The 21,123-nt window shown below is 51.3% G+C and overlaps 7 protein-coding genes across 7 annotated transcripts; 2 read left to right on the plus strand and 5 right to left on the minus strand.

Moving 5' to 3' along the window:
- Positions 1 to 343: 343 nt before the first annotated feature.
- BU24DRAFT_467757 (uncharacterized protein) lies at positions 344 to 1,754 on the minus strand (the record flags this gene model as incomplete). The annotated part of the gene is made up of 3 exons (XM_033532468.1): positions 344 to 711; positions 789 to 1,497; positions 1,554 to 1,754. 3 exons carry the CDS (start codon positions 1,752 to 1,754, stop codon positions 344 to 346), a joined length of 1,278 nt encoding a protein of 425 aa, XP_033377711.1.
- Positions 1,755 to 2,338: 584 nt separating this feature from the next.
- Positions 2,339 to 2,977, minus strand: BU24DRAFT_467758 (uncharacterized protein; the record flags this gene model as incomplete). The annotated part of the gene is made up of 2 exons (XM_033532469.1): positions 2,339 to 2,883; positions 2,935 to 2,977. The coding sequence occupies 2 exons, from the start codon at positions 2,975 to 2,977 to the stop codon at positions 2,339 to 2,341; spliced, it is 588 nt and encodes a 195-aa protein (XP_033377712.1).
- A 307-nt stretch (positions 2,978 to 3,284) lies between these two features.
- BU24DRAFT_401071 (Ran-binding-domain-containing protein) lies at positions 3,285 to 6,035 on the minus strand. The gene is made up of 3 exons (XM_033525483.1): positions 5,741 to 6,035; positions 5,594 to 5,683; positions 3,285 to 5,537 (listed from the first exon to the last, which is right to left on the minus strand). Exons 1-3 carry the CDS (start codon positions 5,759 to 5,761, stop codon positions 3,423 to 3,425), a joined length of 2,226 nt encoding a protein of 741 aa, XP_033377713.1. The 5' UTR covers positions 5,762 to 6,035; the 3' UTR covers positions 3,285 to 3,422.
- A 394-nt stretch (positions 6,036 to 6,429) lies between these two features.
- Positions 6,430 to 8,669, plus strand: BU24DRAFT_358288 (uncharacterized protein; the record flags this gene model as incomplete). The annotated part of the gene is made up of 2 exons (XM_033523988.1): positions 6,430 to 8,544; positions 8,601 to 8,669. 2 exons carry the CDS (start codon positions 6,430 to 6,432, stop codon positions 8,667 to 8,669), a joined length of 2,184 nt encoding a protein of 727 aa, XP_033377714.1.
- Positions 8,670 to 9,796: 1,127 nt separating this feature from the next.
- Positions 9,797 to 10,744, plus strand: BU24DRAFT_325626 (DUF572-domain-containing protein; the record flags this gene model as incomplete). The annotated part of the gene is made up of 1 exon (XM_033522976.1): positions 9,797 to 10,744. A coding segment is annotated over one exon (948 nt), but the record flags the coding sequence as incomplete, so codon positions are not given.
- A 1,184-nt stretch (positions 10,745 to 11,928) lies between these two features.
- Positions 11,929 to 17,045, minus strand: BU24DRAFT_414714 (uncharacterized protein; the record flags this gene model as incomplete). Its single annotated transcript, XM_033526242.1, has 5 exons — positions 11,929 to 14,971; positions 15,421 to 15,984; positions 16,586 to 16,882; positions 16,955 to 16,989; positions 17,022 to 17,045. The coding sequence occupies 5 exons, from the start codon at positions 17,043 to 17,045 to the stop codon at positions 11,929 to 11,931; spliced, it is 3,963 nt and encodes a 1,320-aa protein (XP_033377716.1).
- A 1,178-nt stretch (positions 17,046 to 18,223) lies between these two features.
- BU24DRAFT_428286 (mitochondrial Rho GTPase-like protein) lies at positions 18,224 to 20,705 on the minus strand. Its single transcript, XM_033529442.1, has 3 exons — positions 20,528 to 20,705; positions 18,708 to 20,425; positions 18,224 to 18,643 (listed from the first exon to the last, which is right to left on the minus strand). The coding sequence occupies exons 1-3, from the start codon at positions 20,535 to 20,537 to the stop codon at positions 18,494 to 18,496; spliced, it is 1,878 nt and encodes a 625-aa protein (XP_033377717.1). The 5' UTR covers positions 20,538 to 20,705; the 3' UTR covers positions 18,224 to 18,493.
- Positions 20,706 to 21,123: the final 418 nt, after the last annotated feature.

Raw genomic sequence — 21,123 nt, forward strand, 5'->3', positions numbered from 1 at the left:
CATTCACGGCATTGTCCCACTAGATATGATTAGATTTGATTGGGCTTGACGCTGAAGGATTCAACACCAACTCAATTACTGTGGTCTCTCACATGGCTGAGTTCGGTAATAGGAAGTTAGGCCCCAGGCAGCATAATTGTTCTCTGATCAACGCTAAAATGACCTTTGACAGGCCGTATCTCAACAACGAAATAGATAGCAGAAAACTCAAAATTCTGTAATTCATCATTGCGCCGTTAAACATCATGACGATTCAATCCGCGCCATATGCACATTACTGGCTACGTAGTATATCGCCGCGTGTAGACCAAAACATATACGAATCCCTAGACGTAAAGGTTACTTACTCCCAGTCCTCCTCATCGCTACTGTCACTCTCCTCTTGAACAACCTTCTTCTTGTCTTGTGGCGATCCTGGGGCGCGGCTTGGGGCTCGACTGTTAGTGCCGCTGACGAGGTCGTAGCTTGCATCACTGTCAGCGACGGACTTCTCATCATTAGATCGACGTGGTTGTGCGGGCTTCAAGGTCTCGGGCTCGGGCTTTAGTGTTTCTTTCGAGGCGTTCATGTTTGTTGGTTTCGGCTTGACAGGAGTCGTAGCCACTTCATCTTCATCAGATGATTCTTCTTCTGACTCTTCCTCGGATTCTTCTTCCGATTCCTCCTCTGAGTCCTCATCCCAGCCAACTTCTTCCTCTTCGGGAGCAGATGCTACAAATAAAATCAGTATTTCATTCATACATCTCTTCGAAGCATTGGGTACTTGCCTTTCAACATCTCCCGCCTACGCTGCTCCTCGGTCTCGATCACATGTCGGAGGAAGTAGTATCGGGTCCAGAAGTCCTTGTATTCCACCTTCTCGGGAACCAATTTCTCCATTGCCCGTCTGAGTTCTGGGTGTTTCTCCAAATCCTTAGCTATAGCCTCTGTCTTCTCCTCCGTGTTGAATTTGGCTTTCCAGGTCGCCCATTCCGGCGATTGTGGGTCCTTGAGGAAGGAATCGAGTGATGAATGGATGACATGCAGCTGTGCATCGAAGCGAGTGGTGTGAATGACGCGCTTGCCCTCGCTATCCTTTGATTCGAAAAGTACTTTTGAGGGATCGTCAGCGGATGTAGGGGATGTCGGGGGTGCGATGGTGACCGCATCACGGAGGAAGTTGCGGATGTTACTGCCGAATTTGAGCAGGGCCTCGTCGGCCGCATCTTCTGCCTTCTCGATGTCTTTCAGGCGCTTGGAAGCCTCAGACTTGAAGCGCGATAGCATGCCCTCTGCTTCTTTAACTATGTCCGCAGGCAAAGATTCCGGGCGATCTGGGTGGGCCTCAGTCTCCCCCTCTTTGCTTGTGGCATCTTTGGCACCTGTCTGAGCCGCCGAAGCCTCTGCGGTCTGGACGCTGAGCGAGCGTGTATGGCTTATAAGGGAGGAGATACTGGCTTGGGCGTTGGCGGTCACGGTAGGGAGCTGCTTATTGGCGGTTTCGTAGTATTGCTCGCCCTGGAGATAGCTCAAGTTAGTTGAGCTCAAACATGGCCGCGCTGGAGAGTGCTGACCTGCTTCTTTACGGTTCCAAGGAAGCCTCCCAATCTCGCTGCCCAGGGACTGTTCGAGATTGCCTTGTATGCATCTTGAATTTCGGCATTAAATGTGGTCGTCTGAGCGGGGTCGGCAGTGTCCTTGCCCTTGTCTTTGTCTTGTGAGGGCGGATCTTGCGGGTAACTTTCTTCTGTGATATGGTCGTACGCGGTATCCATAGTCTTGTGCTTGTAGTATTAGGTGACTTGCTGTTATCGCAGCGTTGACGAGGTAGTGTGCGGTGCGGTGTAGGTGGAGAGTGCGGAGCTGGCGTCGATCAATGGGCGTTCCGGGAGTGGGACAATCCGCCGCAAGCAGGTTAGTCTTGGCGGATGAGGTCAAGCTTTTAGCATCTTCTTATTCCTGTTCCTCATGCATTGAACTATGCCTCATGCAAAGTGTAAATAATATAGATTGTAGCATATAGGAATGTGTTCAGTTTATGGCGCTTGCGGTGTATCCAAAGCTATCTATTCTAGGTACATACGGGAGACCAAGAGAAGAGTGGGATGCTACGATTGGCTCTCCCGACCATCAGCACGAGGCTACGGCTTGTGGGGCTTGCTTAGCCGTTCTGCCGCATCGTCTGCTGATGATGGGAACACAAACACAAATGGAATTGTGTGTCGACACAATTCATTTTGTGTTACCGGTGCTCTGATATGTATGCTTGCACAGATGAGGGGTAACCGGCATCTTTTCTTTCCCATGTCCTGGAAGGGCTATGAGGTGAGGGGTATACGGAGTCGACTGGCTTTTCCATTCATCCATGCCTCTTCTTTCCAACCACCTTTGTAAATCCATCCTCATCCACCTCCGGCGCGGGCTTCTCCTTGGGCGCAGCGAGCGCGGGTGCCTCACTCATATCCACATCACCATCCTTGTCGGACTCCTCATCCACACTGTCCCATTCTCCCTCCTGATCCCTCTCCTCAACCTTAACATTCCCTGTTCCGATCTCCTTGCCCTGTCTGGCAGCCCATTTGGCCTGCAACTCCTCTACAGTTGAGAAGTCACCCTCTAATGTCTCCTTACGTATCTTGATGATATCGCGCGCGACAGGTACCTCGGTCTCGTCTTCGAGGCGCACGCCGAACTCGTCCTCGAGGACCTGGAGGAGCACAACCTCAATGTCCTCGGCGTCGGTTTCAGGGTTCGATGCGAAGATCTCGGATATCGCGCCTGCGAGCCAGTCCCGCTTGTCTGAAGAATCTGGACCGCCCCAATCATTCTTGATGGCGATCGTCAGGTTGGCCCAGTTGAAGAGCGAGTGCCATATTCCCTGTTCGAATTTGTCCTGGATTTCGGCTGAATTGCTCAGTCATCATATTATCACTGCCTTTAAGGTAGGAATCTTACCTTGTGAAGCCGCAACAGGCTGTGCTGCCGTGGAGGTAGACATTTTGTGATTTGTTATTGAGGCTCAAGATTTTTTTGATGCATGCGGGACACTTTACGTCGATAAGATAGTGAATCTGCGCTAGCCGTATTTGTTTAGTGTGTCATGGAGTCGCGAGCATCACCGCTCTCTAAAGCATCCAAAGCATAAAGCAAAGTTGCAATAAGACAGACAACCGAGCAAATTGGTGCTCATGCTTAATTTTTCGATACTTGCTCATCTATTCTTTGAGCTATCTAGTAGGCTGTACTGTAATTTTAACATAAACATGTTGGTGTATCAATTGAAACCGAAATTGAAACTGTAAATTCATTGATGGTATCTTGGTCTATAAAGCAAAGCTGAACTCTCATCGGCCAGCAACTAATCGCCACCCAAAGTCTTTGCAGGGTAGTGTATGCATAGTCAATTTATAAATTTGTGTAGTTCTCCCTATTTCTATGGATACTCAAAGCCGTTTACCAGCGCTGCTCGGAGGAGTCTCGGGAATTTGACTTCCCCGGCCTAATTGCTGTGCACTTGGATGTGCATTAAGTCGAGGGCTACTAGAAGTTGGGGGAGCCGTAGGAGGTCCACGGAATTTTGGTTGCTGAAGTCCTAATCCATGGCTAGGCTGGGTTGTAGCCCTCCTCAACAGCGGACTTGCAGAAGATACATTTGCAAGGGAAGCCCGTCCCTCCCGAGATGGCAAAGGAACATCAGCAGAAGATTTGGACCGAGGCCCCGTGATAGGAGATGACTGACGATATGGGGATGAGCGAAGTGGCGTCGCGGATCTGGAGCGTGTCGAGCCATGTGGAAATCCTTGGTAGTCAAAAGCCTTACCTTCCCCAGGCGAACGATCGTCGTAGTCATGGTCTCCATCATGGAATTCATGTTCCAGATAATCCTCCCCTCGACGTTTGATTGGACTTTCGTCATATGGATCAAAGCCTACCCTCATCCGCGCTTCACGTCGTACACGTCGGCGAAGCTCCGAGTCACCACCGGCGCCGACGGTGCTGCTGTCTGACAAGAAGAAGGTCAGTAGTTCGTCCGGAATAGCAAGATGTGAAGACTGTTGAAATTGTTGAAGGGCTGTCAGGCGAATGAGCATCTCCAATAATGACAATGATGTCTTGATGGCTGGGAGAGCAGATGTTTGATAAGGGCTTTGGTGAGACGCTGGAATCCGCTTCTTCTGGGGAGAGGGAACCAGCTGTGAGTTGGGAGGAGTTGGGGTAGAGGGTGTGGTAGGGCGCAAATTTATGTTGGAAAACCGATCGGTTAAGCTTGGAGAGACAGGGCTGTCTTGTTGCGGAGTGGATGGCCCTGAGGGGGATAACGGATCCAGCTCCGACTCTTCAAATTCCGACTCGGAAGGTGGTTCTTCCACGTAAACTTCAAAAGCCATCCATTCTAGATCAAGATTTGGCGGTAATCGCCACGGATGTGTTTGTGTTTCATTGTCTTCGGGAACCTCTTCTGGCAAATGGACGGAAGACTCTCGGCGGAATTGCTCGTCCAATTCTGATTGTTCGTCTGCTGATTCGGAGTCGCCTACGGTATCGGTACTATCAGACTCATAGTCTTGCGATATTGCGTTCCTTTCCATCATTCTGCGCGGAGGTATGGCGTTAACATCGCGCTTCAGCAGGAGTATAGGGTTGTTGGTCTCCCCATCAGCGCCGATGTTGAGGATTTTCCCTGTATCAGCATAGAAAATCTTGGATATTTCATGGATGGGAATAATTTCACGGATTCCGGCTAGATCAACTCCTTCATACGGGCCAGGCTGGGCCTCATCAGCCTCGAAAGTATGGACACGATCGTCGTCAAGGTCTTCAACAACGAGCAGCTGATACGCAAACTCGTGGAGCTTGCTTTCGGAGGGAATGTGGCCATGATTCCCCTCACCACTATGCCTATCATCCCCGGTGAAGGGCGCTGGGTAATCGTAAACATTGTCGAGTGGAACTCTGAGGAGGGTGACTCGGGCCTTGTGCATGACCTCTTTCCAAGTTGTCTCGCGAATGCCTTCTTCATCCTGCGGACGATATGCGTGTCCAGAGAAGAGCATATACATGGATAGAGTGAATGCAGGTCCGATCTGCTGTGCACGCGGGGTGGAACTACAATATTGCGAATCTCCCGCGGTAAGAAATGTACTGGCCTGCAGCAACCGGGAAGGAGAGACTGTAGCTGGGAGGTTTGTCGAGAGATTTACGCCAGATGTGGTGATGGCAAGGTTTATGAAGTCTACTTCGTCTTCTATACGATTGAGTAACTTCTTGATGTCGGCGATGATGAGCTTCAACTCGAGGTCGTTCTGTGCACGTGATTTACTCCTTGAACTTCCCCTTCGAGCCAGCTGTTCTTCACCGACGGCCTTGGAGAGGCGAACTCCAAGGGCTTGAATGTCGTACCGGAGAGATTTGGTAAGAGTCACGGCTGACTCCAGTGATGTATTGCCGCGGGCTGCGATAAGCTCGATCATGTCAATGGCTGGGGACAGAATGCGGATCTTGCTTTCCAGTCGGCGTTGTAATGCAGCCAACTCCTCCTTCTCTTGGCCTTCGACTGTCTGGAAAGTGCTATCAGCATGGTTTCGGTGCGGAGAGTCATCGTTGAGTCACGTACTTTCATCAAACGACCACATTGGCGGAGAGCGTACGTGCTAGTGATGGTGATGCCCGTGCGGATGGCATAGTTCATCGCCTGCTGGGTCACCTGGTAAAATGGTAAGCTGCTTCTCTTCCCGATAACGACTTTCCATATTGGCCTTACCTTGCCGAGTAACACCTCCATTTTTACTTTTGTGAATATAGTCTCACGAGAACCAAGGTGGAAGCGTCCGGGACAGGGCTGTACTGAGGTAGTAGGACAGGCACAACGTCATTCATTAGGCACCAACAGCCCAAGCCGTGAACATGACTCTAGGTGAACGTATAGCGGTGGAGTGCGTCTGAGTGATTCGAGTCTTGAAAATCAAGGAGAACCATGCAGTGAGAGGCAGAAGGAAGTCGTTTGGGTCAAAGATAAACAAGTGATGAAGTTTTTAGTTGGTTGAACTTATTTGTTGTTTGTATGGATGTTGTTTCGTACCAGGTTATACGCAGCCTGTGCTCGTCCGTACGTAGTTACCCGTATTTCTTCTTTTTGCCCCGCGCTAACCCGTCGTGCCTGCCCACACTGCGGACAGCGACAATACCAATACCAATACCCACTTCTGTTGGTACTCACTAGCGCCACCGTCACATTTCATACTTTTCGCCCAATCTCTTACTATTAATCCATCCATCCTCTTTCCCTCAACGACACCCGACATCGCCTTATAACAGGCCTACTCCCTCGCTCCTCTCATCCGGCCCCTTTCCCACCTGTTGTCTCCATTATATTCGATTTTCGACGATTCGAAATCTCACCTAATCCCTCCATCGACGACCACCGCGGAACCCCGCACCGGCATCGCGAATATGGCCGACTCATGGGAACAAGAGGAGGATAAGCTCTCGCAGCAGGCTCAGAACTTGAACATTGGAGGCAACCCTCAGGCCCAGTCGTTCAGGCCCGGCGCATCATCTTTCACTCCAGGCGCTCAATCTTTCACACCTGGCCAGCAATTCCAGCAGTACGGAGGGGGCTACGGCCAGCAACAGTACGGCCAATACTACAACCAGCAGCAATACGGAGGATACCCCCAGTATGGTCAACAACAGCAGTACGGCCAATACCAACAACAGTACGGAAATCAATACCAGCAGCAGCAGGGCTTCGGAAACCAGTACGGCGGACAGTACCAGCAGCAGGGTTTCCAATCCCAACAGCAGCAGCCTCGCCAGGCGCCCGTTCAGATTGCTAAGAGGCCGGCGGCCGGCGAGTCCGCAGACCAAGCAGCTGCACCTGCAGCTGCGCCGGCCGCAGAGAAGAAGGATGCAGCACCTAAGGCACCCAAGGTCTTGAGCATCTCTGGCGACACAGCTGCAGCACCTAAGGCGAAGGTACTCACCATCGGTGCGGAGACCGCAGCGCCTAAGGTGGAGAAGACTGGGGGCACCAAGGTCCTCTCGCTCGGCACACCTGCTGCTGCTCCCTCGGCAGCAAAGGAGAATGCCGACAAATCGGCCCCCGAGGCTGGCAAGAAGGTTACCGCCACCAAGGCCATCGAGAAGACCGGTGAGCCCACAAAGTCATCCACGTCAACCGGTCGCACATCCCCTACCCCGTCCTCCGGGCGCAACTCACCAGCTCGCGCACCCGAGAACCGAGTTGCTACCCGCACCGATGCCGTCGAGAAAGAGCAGGCCGAAGAGGTTGAGGAGGAGTTGCTTCAAGAGATGTATGGAAAGGAGCACGTCAACGTGATTTTCTTGGGCCACGTCGATGCTGGAAAGTCGACTCTGGGCGGGTCCATCCTCTATGCGACTGGTATGGTTGATGAAAGAACAATGGACAAATTGAAGCGAGAGGCCAAGGAGGCTGGTCGTGAAACATGGTATCTCTCATGGGCTTTGGATCTTACCAAGGAGGAGCGTATGCAGGGAAAGACTGTCGAGGTTGGTCGTGGATTCTTCGAGACAGAGAAGCGACGATACTCCATCCTGGATGCCCCTGGTCACAAAACATTCGTCCCCAGCATGATTGGAGGAGCCTCACAAGCAGATCTTGGTATTTTGGTCATTTCTGCCCGTAAGGGAGAATACGAGACTGGATTCGAAAAGGGTGGTCAGACCCGAGAGCATGCCATTCTGGCAAAGACACAGGGTGTTAACAAGCTTTTGATCGCTGTCAACAAGATGGACGACCCAACAGTCGAGTGGTCAGAGGAGCGCTACAAGGAGTGCTTGACTAAGCTCACCACTTTCCTCAAGGGTGTTGGCTTCAACCCCAAGACCGATCTTGCCTTCATGCCCGTCAGCGCGCAGACCCTCACAGGTATCAAGGATCGTGTGCCCAAGGATGTGTGCCCATGGTACGACGGTCCATCGCTATTGGAGTACCTTGACAACATGAAGTCGCTTGAGCGTAAACTCAACGCACCCTTCATGATGCCTATCGCAGCCAAGTACCGTGATCTTGGAACCATGATCGAGGGCAAGATTGAGTCCGGCCTCATCAAGAAGGAGAACAAGTATCTCATGATGCCAAACAGACAGACCATCAGCATCTCCGCACTCTACGGCGAGACAGAGGATGAAATCCCGGCAGCCACCTGCGGTGAGCAAGTGCGCATCCGTCTCCGTGGTGTCGAGGAGGAAGATATCTTGCCCGGATTTGTTTTGTGCTCTCCCAAGCGACCGGTGCACTGTGTGTCAGCCTTCGAAGCACAGATTGTGCTGCTAGACATCAAGTCGATTCTCAGCGCCGGATTCAACTGTGTGCTTCACGTGCACGCCGCACAGGAAGAAGTCACATTCACTTCCCTGCTCCACAAGCTCCAAAAAGGTACCAACAGGAAGAGCAAGAAGCCCCCGGGCTTCGCCAAGAAGGGCGACAGCATCATTGCTCGATTGGACGTCACGGGTGCTGCTGGCAACATCTGCGTGGAACGATTCGAGGACTACCCACAGCTTGGTCGTTTCACATTGCGCGTACGTTTGGATAATCCCTCTGAGTTATTTGCTATACTGACTTTCTATCTCTACAGGACCAAGGACAAACCATTGCCATTGGAAAGATCACCAAGCTCATCACCGACGCTGCTGCCGAGGCTTAAGCAAGTCATTCACCGTATTTCGTATAATGTACGATTTATTATCCATCTACCCTTGGGGCTCTAAGCATAGCATGTGTGTATGTGTGATATTTTGGAGAGTAAGAAGACATGCTCCATTACGAACGGTAGGCATCGACATGACGATGTTACGATAAAAAGGACGTAGGGAGCGAGCAATCGGTCGGTCAATCGATCACGAAAGAGGAATGGGATGTATAGACTTGTTTTGCGGACCCAAAAAGAAGAACAAAAATGCCAATTCGTTGCACTTTGATGAACTTCCGCAGTTGTTCCCGTAGTGATTTGGTCTACATTTGAATCCACAGACAAGATCCCAAGAACAATGAGAAGAGCTTAAGTTACCACGATAGGAAACCCATCCACCAAACCGTTCGTTTGTTAAATCGGTCGGCCAGCCGGTCGGTCGGTCGGTCGGTCCTGAACCAAACGATACGAATACGAGCAATTGCTTTTTGCCTCACGGGTGACATGATTGATGAAGATACCTCGTAATACACAGGAGAGCGACAAGCCTTTTTAGTGCCGTCATCGACAGGAAACCTTAATTCGATTAGAGTTATAACTTTCTCAATGAGGAAATATCTTAAATTTTCCTTGACCTTGGTAGCATCTTAAGCATCGAAAATCAAGACAATTAATGTGCTGCGAGTTTCGAAGGGAGAACATGTTAGTCTCATCTTTCCCGACATGCTTTGTTTCTCATAGATGGGATAGTGTAATGTTATGGTGAGGTGAGCCAGAGCGGAGATTGTGAAGTACATTGCTATCTACATGAAATTCACTCTTCTCCATGAGGAAACCGATCATGCGTAAGTGACAGAAAATCTCTTGTGTACTAACCTGCAATAACTGATTCAAGATCCATACCGACGTTCGCATGAATTAGAGAACAAATGCAATGACGACTGCGGCTTGCCCGTCGATAAAGCCGCTATGCCATCTTATCGATAAGTCCCTACGCCACAACAACATCCAACGTCTCAACTTTCTTTCTCACCAGCCCTCCCACTCACCGAGCTCTCAAAAACACCCACCAGCCTTCACCTTCACCTTCACCTGATCAACCCCCCGCACAGCCGCCCGCTGCGGCCCACCCCAAATCAACGATGCAGGGCTTCAACATGGGGCGGTACTACCCGCCCTCCACCGACACAGCACCCACCTTCAACCAGTCCTCGCACCCCTTAGGCGCCCGCGCACGAAAAATCAGCTCCGGCATTCTCACCGTGCGCTTCGAGCTCCCCTTCGCCGTGTGGTGCGACACGTGCAAACCCGCGGCCATCGTCGGACAGGGCGTGCGGTTCAACGCGGAGAAGAAGAAGGTCGGGAACTACTATTCGACGCCTGTGTGGAGTTTCCGCATGAAGCATACGGCGTGCGGCGGGTGGTGGGAGATCAGGACGGATCCGAAGAATGCGGAGTACGTTGTTCATGCGGGGGCGCGGAGGCGGGAGTACGGGGATGTGGAGAAGGGGGAGGGGGAGATGGCGATGCTGACGGAGGCGGAGAGGGAGAGGAGGAGGGAGGATGCGTTCGCGAATTTGGAGGGGAGGGTGGAGGGGAAGCAGAGTGAGAGGGTGGGGAGGGAGAGGGTCGAGGAGTTGTTGGATGCGAGTAAGGTTTGGGAGGACCCGTGGACCATGAATCAGAAGTTGAGGCGGGAATTTCGGGGGAAGAGGAAGGCTGCTGAGAGGGAGGATGGGATAAAAGAGGGGATTCAAGAGAAGTTCAGCTTGGGGTTGGAAATCGCGGATGAGGTGGAAGGCGACGCGGCCAGGGCTAGGCTTGTGGAGTTTGGAGCGCATGATGGTGGTGATAGCGAAGCGGAAAGGAAACCGGTGTTCGCCATTCAAAGGACCAATGTCAACGGAGCAGCAGATGAAAAGTCTCTCTCCAAGACGAAGAAACTGAAGTCGGAGATCCATGCAGAGAAAACCCGCAACAGCCTTCAGCAATCACTCGTCGGCAACACTCGCGCCAGCATCAACCCTTTCCTCGATAAATCCAAGTCCTCCTCCGCAAAGGTCGACCTCGGGATATTGAAACGCAAGAGGAGGGCATCGAATCCAGACCCCCCATCAACTTACCCCACCACAGACCTCGAAATACTAACATCCTCCAACGACCCCCAGCCTAGCAATCCTCCCCCAGCGGCGAAGAAAGCTTTGTTACTCCCGTCAGCGCTCGTAGCTTATGATTCCGATTGATACCATTTCAACGGAATGTTTCTCTTGTTCCATGTGCCCTTCGAGGCGTAACTCCATAGCATCACATTCACGGCGTTATATACCCCTCCTTCTTAGTAACAGGCACTATCAAATTCATTATTTGTTCAATCATGCCATGAAACCTGAGCGACTTGCTCATTGCACCGCATACGGCTTTCATGTCTAAATTAGCTGAAGATACACATCCCAGGTACAGGTGTAGGATGTTCGTTCATTCGTTCGTTGATTTAGTTGATCTATTGATTCATTCGTTCATACGTGCATTCATGTTAACTTGCTCTTTTATCTACATCACAGGACACATTCAAATGGTAGTGCGTGAAAGAAGTCGGCATGAATAGGTGGATAGAATCAGTCAACTAGCAGGGAGACGAAGTCATATTCGTTGCTTACCCCGAATCATATGTCATTAATTCCATTTTAAAAGTGTCATTCGTGTGTATATGGGATAGAGATGTAAAATGCCTTGCTTAGGTCATAAGAAGATGATATAGACGGCCAGATGGCCATGTATGACGATAGGAATTCTGAGAAATGGCGAAAATGGAGAAGATGATGGAGAAGGACTAGGAGAGGAAGAAGAAGAAGAAGACGAAGAGGTTCATTGTTCCAAGTATCATACAATAAGATAAGGGAGGAATTAAGTAGGTCGTCCGTCCACTGGTATGTCGATTCATTTCGTTTGCCGTTTCCCTCTCTCCGTGCGCGCGTATGTGTGTGTGAATAATAGAATAATAGGCTAATGGAGCGAGTAACATCGACAACAGAGGGTGAGATGAGTAGAGGAGAAGAGCACACGCTCAGAACGCTCCATGGGCCAATCCAAACCAAGGCCCGACCATGTACCAGACCATATCCAACCAAAAACCTCTTTCGGACACCATCCCATCGTAGCAACAGACGGCCACAGCCGTAGAACCTCTATAAAACCTCTCTCTGATCTGGTTCGCAGCGTCGGCCTTGCGTATATATAATAATGGAAAATACGAATCCAAAATCGTGACATGCTTTCACCACATGTCGTCATCCCTACTGCTCTGATCCGATTCGTCATTGTAACCGCCGCCGCCGTAGTACGGGGACTGGGACTTGCCACCGTTCGGATGGCCGAGGTAGCTCTGCCCACTGGCGACGCTATATTGGCCGTTTGATTTACTGCTATATTGCGAGTGGTGTGAATCTCGCGGTTGATTATACTGTTGTTGTGGTTGCTGTTGCTGATAGTCTTGAGAACTTGAGCGCTGGTGTTGCTCTTCATCTGACTGATCTCGATCTGAACCATAACCTTCATATTGTGCATTCGCACCATTGCTTCCCCGTTCGTGTTGATCCTGTTGCTTCGCGCTAATCAGCGCATGTCTATCTGAGTCCGCCGATTCGCTTACCTGCTGATATCGTTGATATTGCGAGAACTCCTCCGGCTGGTCCTTCTTTTGCTGCGTCTGCTGATGATGCTGCATTTGCAATTGCTGTAACTGTTGCGCTTGTTGCTGCGCCTGCTGCTGCTGCTGTTGCTGCTGTTGCTGTTGCTGCTCGGCCTGGCGCTGGGTTTGCTTGGCCTGCTTAGATGTACCAATCTGGATTTGTGGGTGCATCTGTTGGACCTTGGCGAGATAAGAGTACATGAAGTTACTCAGTAGCACTTGGGAGTACAATTCGCGGCGTGGGTTGGCGAGTTTGATGTGTGCCATGCGGTAGATGGCTCGCTCTTCGAGGATCGAGAAACGAGTCCAGTTGTAGTCGATGTCTGGTTTGAGGATTCTAGGCGGAGGCTCGGGGGAGAGGCCTCGCATGGAATTGCCCTTCTTGTGTGACGATTCCTTCTCGCCCTTCTTCTTGCTGCCGCCAAAGATGGATGAGAACAGGCCAGATTCTTTCTCTTTCTTTGCATCTCCAGAAGATTTCCTCGAACTCTCCTTTTTCCGCTCCTCCTCGAGCTTGACACTTTCGCGATCAATGACGATGCTCTCCCGCCCACGAGCCTGGCGCTGTGAGCCCTCAATGGACGTCTGGAGCACATCAAGGCGGGTGTTATCGTGGCTCTTTTCTTGCGTCTTGCTCAACTTATTCTTCACCTTCTTTGCGAGTTCCTTGTCCCGTTCTTCCGACTCTCTCTTGCTCTTCTCCTTCTCCTTCTCCTTATCGTCACTACCCAACAACCAACCCCAACTTGTCTTTCGCGATTTTTCATCGTCATCCTTCTTCTTACTCTTCTTATCCGATTTCTTCTCCTCGGGAGCGCTGGGGATGATGGACAGTTGGTCGACTCGAGTTCCATTGACGGGAAGAGGCGAAGGGTGCGAGACGAGCTCGTCGAAAGTTTGAGCCGGCTTGATGGGAGTTTGCTGTTGGCGAGGGTCTGGCCGATTTGAAGATTGCCGAGGTGGAGGGTGTCGAAGCTGTTGCGGGGCAGAAGGAGGCATTTGCTGCTGCTGTTGGCGAGGTGGAGGCTGTTGATTAATTTGCTGCTGTTGCTGTTGTTGTGCCTGAGGCTGTTGTTGATACTGTGCGTTCGGAGGGGGAGGTTGGCGTGAGGAGCCGCGTTCCGGCAATTGCACCTGTTGGTGCATCCATGGGTCTTGCCGTGGTTCGGGCGGAGGTGGGGTTTCAACAATCTGTGGCACTGGGTTGGGGTTGTATCCAGGTAGAGGGGCGGTCGTCCTTCCATTCGACGCAATTCGTGAATGGAAAGCCCTCGGTTGCTGGGGTGTTTTTCGTTCTTCAGCGGGTTCTGGCTGCACGAAATCATCGACAGACCCCGACCTTTGGGCAAGCGGAGGCGAGCGCTTGCGATGTGGCCGTGAGAAGTTCTCAGCAGCGTTGACAGGCTCAGACTGGACTCTAGTAAGCCCACCGTGGGTAAACTCTCCCTGTTGCAGTACCGGTGATGAATTTGGAGAATCGTCTGCGTCGGTCTCGGCCGGCCGTGTAATGACGCGCCTCGAAATGGGCACACGCTCGCCCTTGCGTATACTGCCTCGTCGATAATTCGTTCGAGTCGACCGCTTGAGAGTGCCCATTCCGGCTGGCTTGACGGGGAGGATTGGCATATCCTGGTTCATGGGATCCTCTGCGTCCGCACCGTCGATGCTCATTCGCCGAATCAGAGTCGTCGGGTCTTCCACGATGTGTTCGAGCTCGTGAAGTTGGGGTAGCCCGCCATTTGGCTGCTGGTGACCGGATCGCTTCCTCTCCAACCGCTCAGCGCCATCCTTGTAGCCGCTCCCACTGTCGATCTGCCTCGACAGCATAGATTTCTTTCTTCTTAAGCCTCCCCCCGTCGAGCCCTGGCGACTCATACTATCCGGTGATAAGGAATCTGCATCTCCCGAACGCCTTCGGATCTTGTCCACCTTCTCTTCGATGAAAGTCTTGAATTCCTTGGGCGCGAGCTCCGGATGTAATCGTGCGGGTACCCAAAACAGCTTGGACGGGTCCTGTTCCTCCTCGTCCTCGGAGAAATGTTGCGGCGCGGAGGCGGGCAGATTGAACGATTTGAAGGAGGGTAGATCGGGGTCCGCGGTGTTCACATCCATCGACATACGCCGTATAGCCTGGAGATTGCTCAATTCCTGGGCTAGACCGGCGGGACTGGATTCGTAGTCGATGTCATTCAGCGGGAACTGCTGGACAGCAGTGTCTGAATTCGTGCGAGACAAGGGAGGGGAGCGCGGGCCGCTGCCCATGGAGGTTCTCCGCGAGGCAGCATTGGAGCTGCCGTTGGAGCTCGCCGGTGTTCCAGGCTTGTGTTCGTTGTGGTTGACTTGGGCGCGGAGAGGAGATTTGGGAGGAGCGGAGGGGAAGGGATCGAAGGGCGAGAGCGGCGGCTGCTGTTCGAGAGTGAGATTGTCGCCCAACGGTGAACTGATAAAGCTCAAGGGCCGGGAGTTGCGCTTGGAATAGTGGTCGTCGCCGCCGTACATGTCGCCGATGGCTTCGGTGACATGGTGACTCTCATCGCTTATGGAGAGTTGCGGCGCATGGCCGCGCCGGCTCTGGTATACTCTCTCGAGCTCCCGTGCTCGGTCGGAGGCCTGTGGAGGGAGACGGGGCCTGGTCAGCATTTGCAAGCCTGGTGTGGTATGGTATGGGAGAGGTCAAGAGAGGCGGGAAGGTGTGAGGAGAGGAGAGGAGAGGAGAGAAGAGAAGAGGAGAAGTGTGAAAGTCGAGAAGGAGGAGAAGGAGTAGGACGATGTCCTTGGGGGTGAGGGGAGGGGGGAGGTGTAGGGGTCCTGGTCGTGGAGTGCAGGTGCCGAATGGGGGAGGGACAGAGGTATGATGGTGGTTATGGCGGAGGAAGAGTAGCATGGCCGACAAGATCACTCTGGGTGTTGTCGCATGGCATTTGGGGGGGAGAATTTGGGAGTATGCGGAGGTGGAAAGAAGAAGAGGAAGAAAACAAATAGGACAGGACAGGACAGGACAGGATAGAATAGGATAGTGTGTACGTGGAGATAGAGACGTAGAGGTGGAAGTGGGAGCGGGAGTGGATGCGTGCTCACCTGCATGGTTGCTCGAGGAATGTAGACGGTAGAGAGGCCTGTGGCGAGCAGCCGAGACTGCCACGCTCTTCAAGGACAGCGCCAGGGTCGGCACGCTGCCACCATGGAACGGCAGGATGGGGGGTGCCAGATATGGATGTACGATGGGCAGTGTATAGTGTATAGTGTATCGTGTAGGTGGCAGTGACAACGAGTGCGTGACGAAGAGCGAAAGCGAGAGAGCGAGAGAGCGAGAGTTGGTGTGGGGCGGGCGTCAAGGAGGATGAGCAGGATGAGGAGGAGGAGGAGAGGCGGTGGCCGCGGGGAGATGTGTAGGTGTAGGCGTAGGCGAAGACGAGGATGCAGGCGAAGATGGCGTAAGGATAAGGTTGAGCATGACCCGGCGGGTAGGTGGATGGATTGCTCAGAAGACGACGGCAGGTGAGGAGGAGGTCGTGGGTGTGCGCATGTTCGGGAGAGAAGAAGAGGAGGAGGAGGAGGAGGAGGAGGAGGTGTAGAGGTGTAGATGTGTTGGTGTGTTGGGTATTGGTGGTTGAGGTTGAGGTTAAAGTTGGATGTTGCTGTCTGTGTTGTGTAGTCAGGAAGTACTAAGAGACGTTAAGGCGGGCTAGTATGCATAGTACTGTGTATGGTAAGATATATAAAGTATAAAGTATAAAGTAGAAACGAAACGATACTCTCTACTCTCTCGTAGAGGACAATAAGTATAACTATACGCATGTAATAACAGTTGAGAGTAAATAAGAGTAAGAATAAGAACGAAGCCAAAGTAACATATAGTTCTGTTCCACTCCATCTTCATCTATTAATCAATTTATCCAGCCCCAACACACAATCATTATTGAAGACCGACATGCAAACCAACATCTACCGTATACAATCTACGGAGTATTAACTGCAACAATTGATGATTGACTCTGTCTTCCTCTCTCTGTCACATAATAATACTATATGTATCAACATGTCACACATTGCCCAAACCAGCCTGAAACAAAACCCACTTCCCAGCCAACAACCACTTCCTGAGTCTTCCTTTACAGATCAACAACACCATCTCTTTCTAGAATTCTGCCCCTTTCCGTCTGCTTGATGCATTATTGAGTCTACTGTGTACTTGTATTCTAGGTCTCCTACTCATACTCTGCCCTACGCTATTCTGGTCTACCTATCTCGTCCCATTCTCCGTCCGCCCAGACCCCTTTGCGACTCCACCAACCAATCACCGCCCGATCCTTTAGAGTGTAAACCATCGCACCTCGCCTCTTTCGATGGAAACACTGGAGACGACGACGACGGGAACAGATTCAGGTCAGGTACCGGTGATGCCGTATTGTGTCCTGTCGTGTCCGTGTCTTTTGTGTCTTCGCGCGCCCCTGATCTATTACCCAGTCGGAGCACTGTCCAGACAACCTCCTCTCTCTCCCTCTCCCTCTCCCTCTCCCTCCTCCTGTGTACCAAAAACCTAAGTCATGCAGCTAACAGGACAGCCTAACACTCACGAACCTCAATCCATTCGTTCGCCACCGTCGCTTACCTTCCTTTTTCCTTTCCCCTTTTTCTTACATTCTTCTAAAGCTTTAGAGTGCTTACTGTCGACTCACATTAACTATCTGGTAACGAATCATCCTCCCATTCTTCCTTGTTCCTACTCTTGAGAGACATGGCGATGGAAGAGTCAAGACATTCACGCACGAGAAAATACGAGCAAATCCAAACCCACAAAACAAACAGCAGACGAGTTAGTCCAATCCAAATCGGCCCGTACGAGTAAGTAGACACGGTAGGGTATCAGATATCGGTTAGAACAAGGCACTGTAACTTGTAACTTGTCGTGTGCGCGCGAGCGACTGGGAACCGATGCGTTCTAGCCGCCGAAATCCAAAAGCTTGTACCTCTACCCTAAGCTTCTATGGTCTACCAACACAGTACACAGTACACCATAACTAGCAGATGCTGGACAAACAAACAACATACCAAGTAAACAATGAATTGCTGGACTTTACTATTCCTACCGGTTATGTCGTAATTATTACTCGTCCGTAATCAACTCCAAATTTTCGTCCGAAGGTTGGTCGGGATGATATCATGATCAACCTATTCATTGCCTCATTGCTCTGTTGCTATATACAACTCAGCCCGTAAACAGTAGTACTCTGTATACATTCAACGACGATCACACACCTCTGATACTCTGCTCTGCCTCATCTATCACCAAGGACGAACCTCTAACTATCAAGATGAACATATCAACAACCATGTACACCCATCCATCTAACCTATAGACCTACCCCATAGGCATAGACCACGAAGAAGCAAACCACAGTCAAACCAACCCCGTCACGCACGCCTGTCTGAAAGCCACCGTCACACAAACCCAACCTACCAACTGACTGACCAACAGCAACATCAACTAAGGTACATATCTTGCACGCACGCACGCACGCACGCGCCCGGAACACAAAGCAAGTCATCCGGCGCCTCGGCAGTCAGCATAGCACGCACGCAGCGCAGCGCAACCACGCGAACCGCCGTGTTCGATGCACGCACTGCACGCATGTTCGCACGCTTCTACCCGCGCCGGTCGGCGTCTATTGTATACTGTAGAGTACGCACACTTGCACATTTACCTTGTGGTTTAGACGTTGATAGCGAAATCCACGATAATATGAATATATGCAAATGCAAAGATGGACTGTGACATATGAATTTATTGACGTACATAAGCAACGGTTGGTGATACAAATCAACGAACAGCTTCACGTCTTCAAACCCGAAACATCACTTGAAAAGTCAATGAAGGATTGGGAGGGTAAGTGTGGATATCATTTCATGTCGGACTACTTTTTTCATAAAGTTCTGAACAGATGTCGTTATGTCATGTTATGTCATGCCATTTAGAATGTGTTGAGTTGGGTGAGCGCGTCAACTACAGTGGACTACTCTATAGAATGGTAAATCTACTTCAGGGTGGCTGTATACGTGGACACTGCCTCGTAGTAATGCGCCGACCAGACTGGACTTTTGGTGCATTGGCTACTCCTTCAGCTACTGATGCTATTGCACCTTACACCCATCAGACCGAAGCATTGCGCTTCCAGATGAAAACCACAGATGCAGCTGCGCACGCTATCGCTCCCAGAGCTAGGTAGAGGTTGGAGTTGTCTTCGGGCTCTTCGTCGTGTTTTGGGAATGCCGTCGATGGGTACGTTGCGCATTCCGCAAGCTATTCCAATGTTAGCAAACTTAGATCCCATGCAGAATCTCATGAGAGAATCATCGTCACTTACATGAACAAACAACTCCTGGATGCTGCTCCACCTTGCACTGACATGCAACGGAGCAGCCATATTCAAAGCACTCGTGTATTCATCCGGCTGCTGCTCGCACCTTTGCATCGTCTTGTCCTGGTCCGCCTTGAGTGCCGTGTAAACGGCTGGCAGGTCGTCGAGATGCGGGTGCTTCTTCCGCAGCTCGACGATGTGTGCAAAGCTATCCGGCTCGCTCGAGTCGTACGTGTAGCACAACAAATCGCACGCATCCAACTTTGCCCGGTTCTCCAATATCGCAGGTTCCAACTCTCCCAACTCCTCTAAGATCAAGTAGCATTGCTTTCCTCCACGCAGCTCAACGCTGTTGACTGCCGATCGCGGTTTGATGGTCGGGTGATAGGTATGGCTGAAGGGTCGTTGCAGAAATGCTGACAGCAGTGCGCTCTTTCCGCTGCCACTCGAGCCCAAAACGTAACACAAGAAGACATTCCGTTCTACCCTGCCAGGCTTCTTCCTACGCTTTCTGGCCTTGGTGACTTTCAGTGCCGCTGTCGTCCCTCCCTTCTCTGTACTTTCGAATCCGAGATATGCCAGATATTCGAGTGTCGTCTTGGGCTCCTCAAATGTTGTCATGCTCCATTGGGCTAGCCAACCTTGCAGAGTGATGTGCCCAGCCTCGTTACGGACGGTACAAGACGGGAAGGCAGAATCTATCCATGACGGAGGTATACCCGGAGTAGGTGCAAAAAGAGCCAGGAGCTCCCTGTCATTCAACCCACCATCGTTGTCTCTGTCAAACTTGACAAATAAGTCGACAAAGAAACGGTACCCGGCAGGACTCAACTCAGCCGAGGAATGCTGCGGAACATCGAACTTTGGGTGCAGGAACGTCTCGTTCAGACTCAGACTGTCGGTGTACTGGAATTTTCGCAATATGATCCATATCGTCTCGTGGCGGCCCTTCTCCGCGAATATCTTGTTTAGTAGTAGGAAACCCCTCTCATCCATGCCCCGATCGTCGGCGGCATCGGGCACAAATCTCTGGATAGAACGTTTGATGTTGGGTAAGTCATCTTCAGCCAAAGGCTTCTCGAAGCACTTGATCTGGAAATCATGGATTTCCTGGTCATTCCAATAACCGTCTTTATCCTGGTCGCAGAGATTGAAAACGCGCTGAAGGGCGGAGACGGCGGCCGGCTTCAAAGCAGCTTCCTTCGAATCGTAAAGTGGCGCAATAGGGTGGGTGACGGCCTTTTGGCAGAGGAAGAAGACCTCGTTGATGTTGTGGTGTTCCTTGGCGCTGGTTCGAATGCATGAATCAATCTCTTTGAACTCGTTCATAACAGGCAGCATCTCTTCCGCGACAACATTAGAGGCCGTTCCCTTCGACTGAACATCAGCCTTATTTGCGCATAGCACCACGGGTATGTTCACTCCCAAAGAGCGAAAGTAGGGCATCCAGAACAGTGCGACACGTTCATAGCTGTAGTGGTCCGAATAAACCAGTAGGATAACGTTCGACTTCCGTAGTTCCTTCCGCAAGTTCTGGCGTTCGTGAGGCAGCGCGGAGGTATCGACGACGATTGTTGTAACATTATCGGGGGTTCCGAGGGTTGGAGGGAGTGTTACTTGTGGGAGGACAGATTGGATTTTGCCGGTCACGAAGACATCTTTGACGAGGGAGGTTATGAGGGAGCTTTTGCCGACGCCCTCATCGCCGCATACGCAGATCCGGACTGTAAGACATGTGGGTCAACGATGCGATCATTAAGAAAGAAGCGGAGGTGGATAGTATATGCTGTGAGAGGGTAGTAGAGGAGTGAAGAGCGGTGGCGCACCAGTTGCCATATTGATGCAGCAGCATTGTGTGTTTAATGCATGCTAGGAGAATGGTCAAGAGGTCGTTGAGTTGTTGTATGTGGAGGGTGTTATTAGCACTGGTGGTATCTTTTTATTCATCCATTCATGAGGTCGTTGTGTTTGTTGGATGAATGTCCTCGACTGCCCGCTCGGAAGCTGTGCTGAGTCTTGGCACATATGTAAGGGCCTATGCGTCTCAATTATGTACCCTGTCCCTGTCCCTGGGTCCCCATAACTACACAAACACAATGACATAAGAGCTAGTTACGTGTTTGCTACTGAAGTCGAATCGGAGTGAACGGTGTGATAAAGCAATCGGACATAACACCCCTTGGGCAATTTAATTCCATCTTCAGGATGCCACAAATGTAGAGCTCAGTGGTTATGAGGCACGATTAGTGAACATATACTCATGCAATACTTAGATATAGGTAACTACCTTCCTAAGGATACCTGACTAACATACGCCTCTCTCTTAGAGTCTCTCTTCACTGTATATCTGCGCGCTAATCCTCAAAGTATCTGGCATCTCCGCCCACCGCCGCCGCCGCCGTATCCTCACCTTTGCCCAGGA

The sequence above is a fragment of the Aaosphaeria arxii genome, assembly GCF_010015735.1.
Source record: "Aaosphaeria arxii CBS 175.79 unplaced genomic scaffold BU24scaffold_13, whole genome shotgun sequence".
NCBI lineage: Eukaryota > Fungi > Ascomycota > Dothideomycetes > Pleosporales > Aaosphaeria > Aaosphaeria arxii.

What these genes read in the sequence shown, in the direction of transcription:
- BU24DRAFT_428286 (XM_033529442.1), bottom strand. An exon ending in TCCAGGAGTTGTTTGTTCAT is followed by an intron (nt 18,644 to 18,707) that starts GTAAGTGACGAT and finishes ACATTGGAATAG; the next exon opens with CTTGCGGAATGCGCAACGTA.
- BU24DRAFT_401071 (XM_033525483.1), bottom strand. Translation starts at nt 5,761, where the DNA reads ATGGAGGTGTTACTCGGCAAG. An exon ending in TGGAGGTGTTACTCGGCAAG is followed by an intron (nt 5,684 to 5,740) that starts GTAAGGCCAATA and finishes CCATTTTACCAG; the next exon opens with GTGACCCAGCAGGCGATGAA. An exon ending in AATGTGGTCGTTTGATGAAA is followed by an intron (nt 5,538 to 5,593) that starts GTACGTGACTCA and finishes AGCACTTTCCAG; the next exon opens with ACAGTCGAAGGCCAAGAGAA.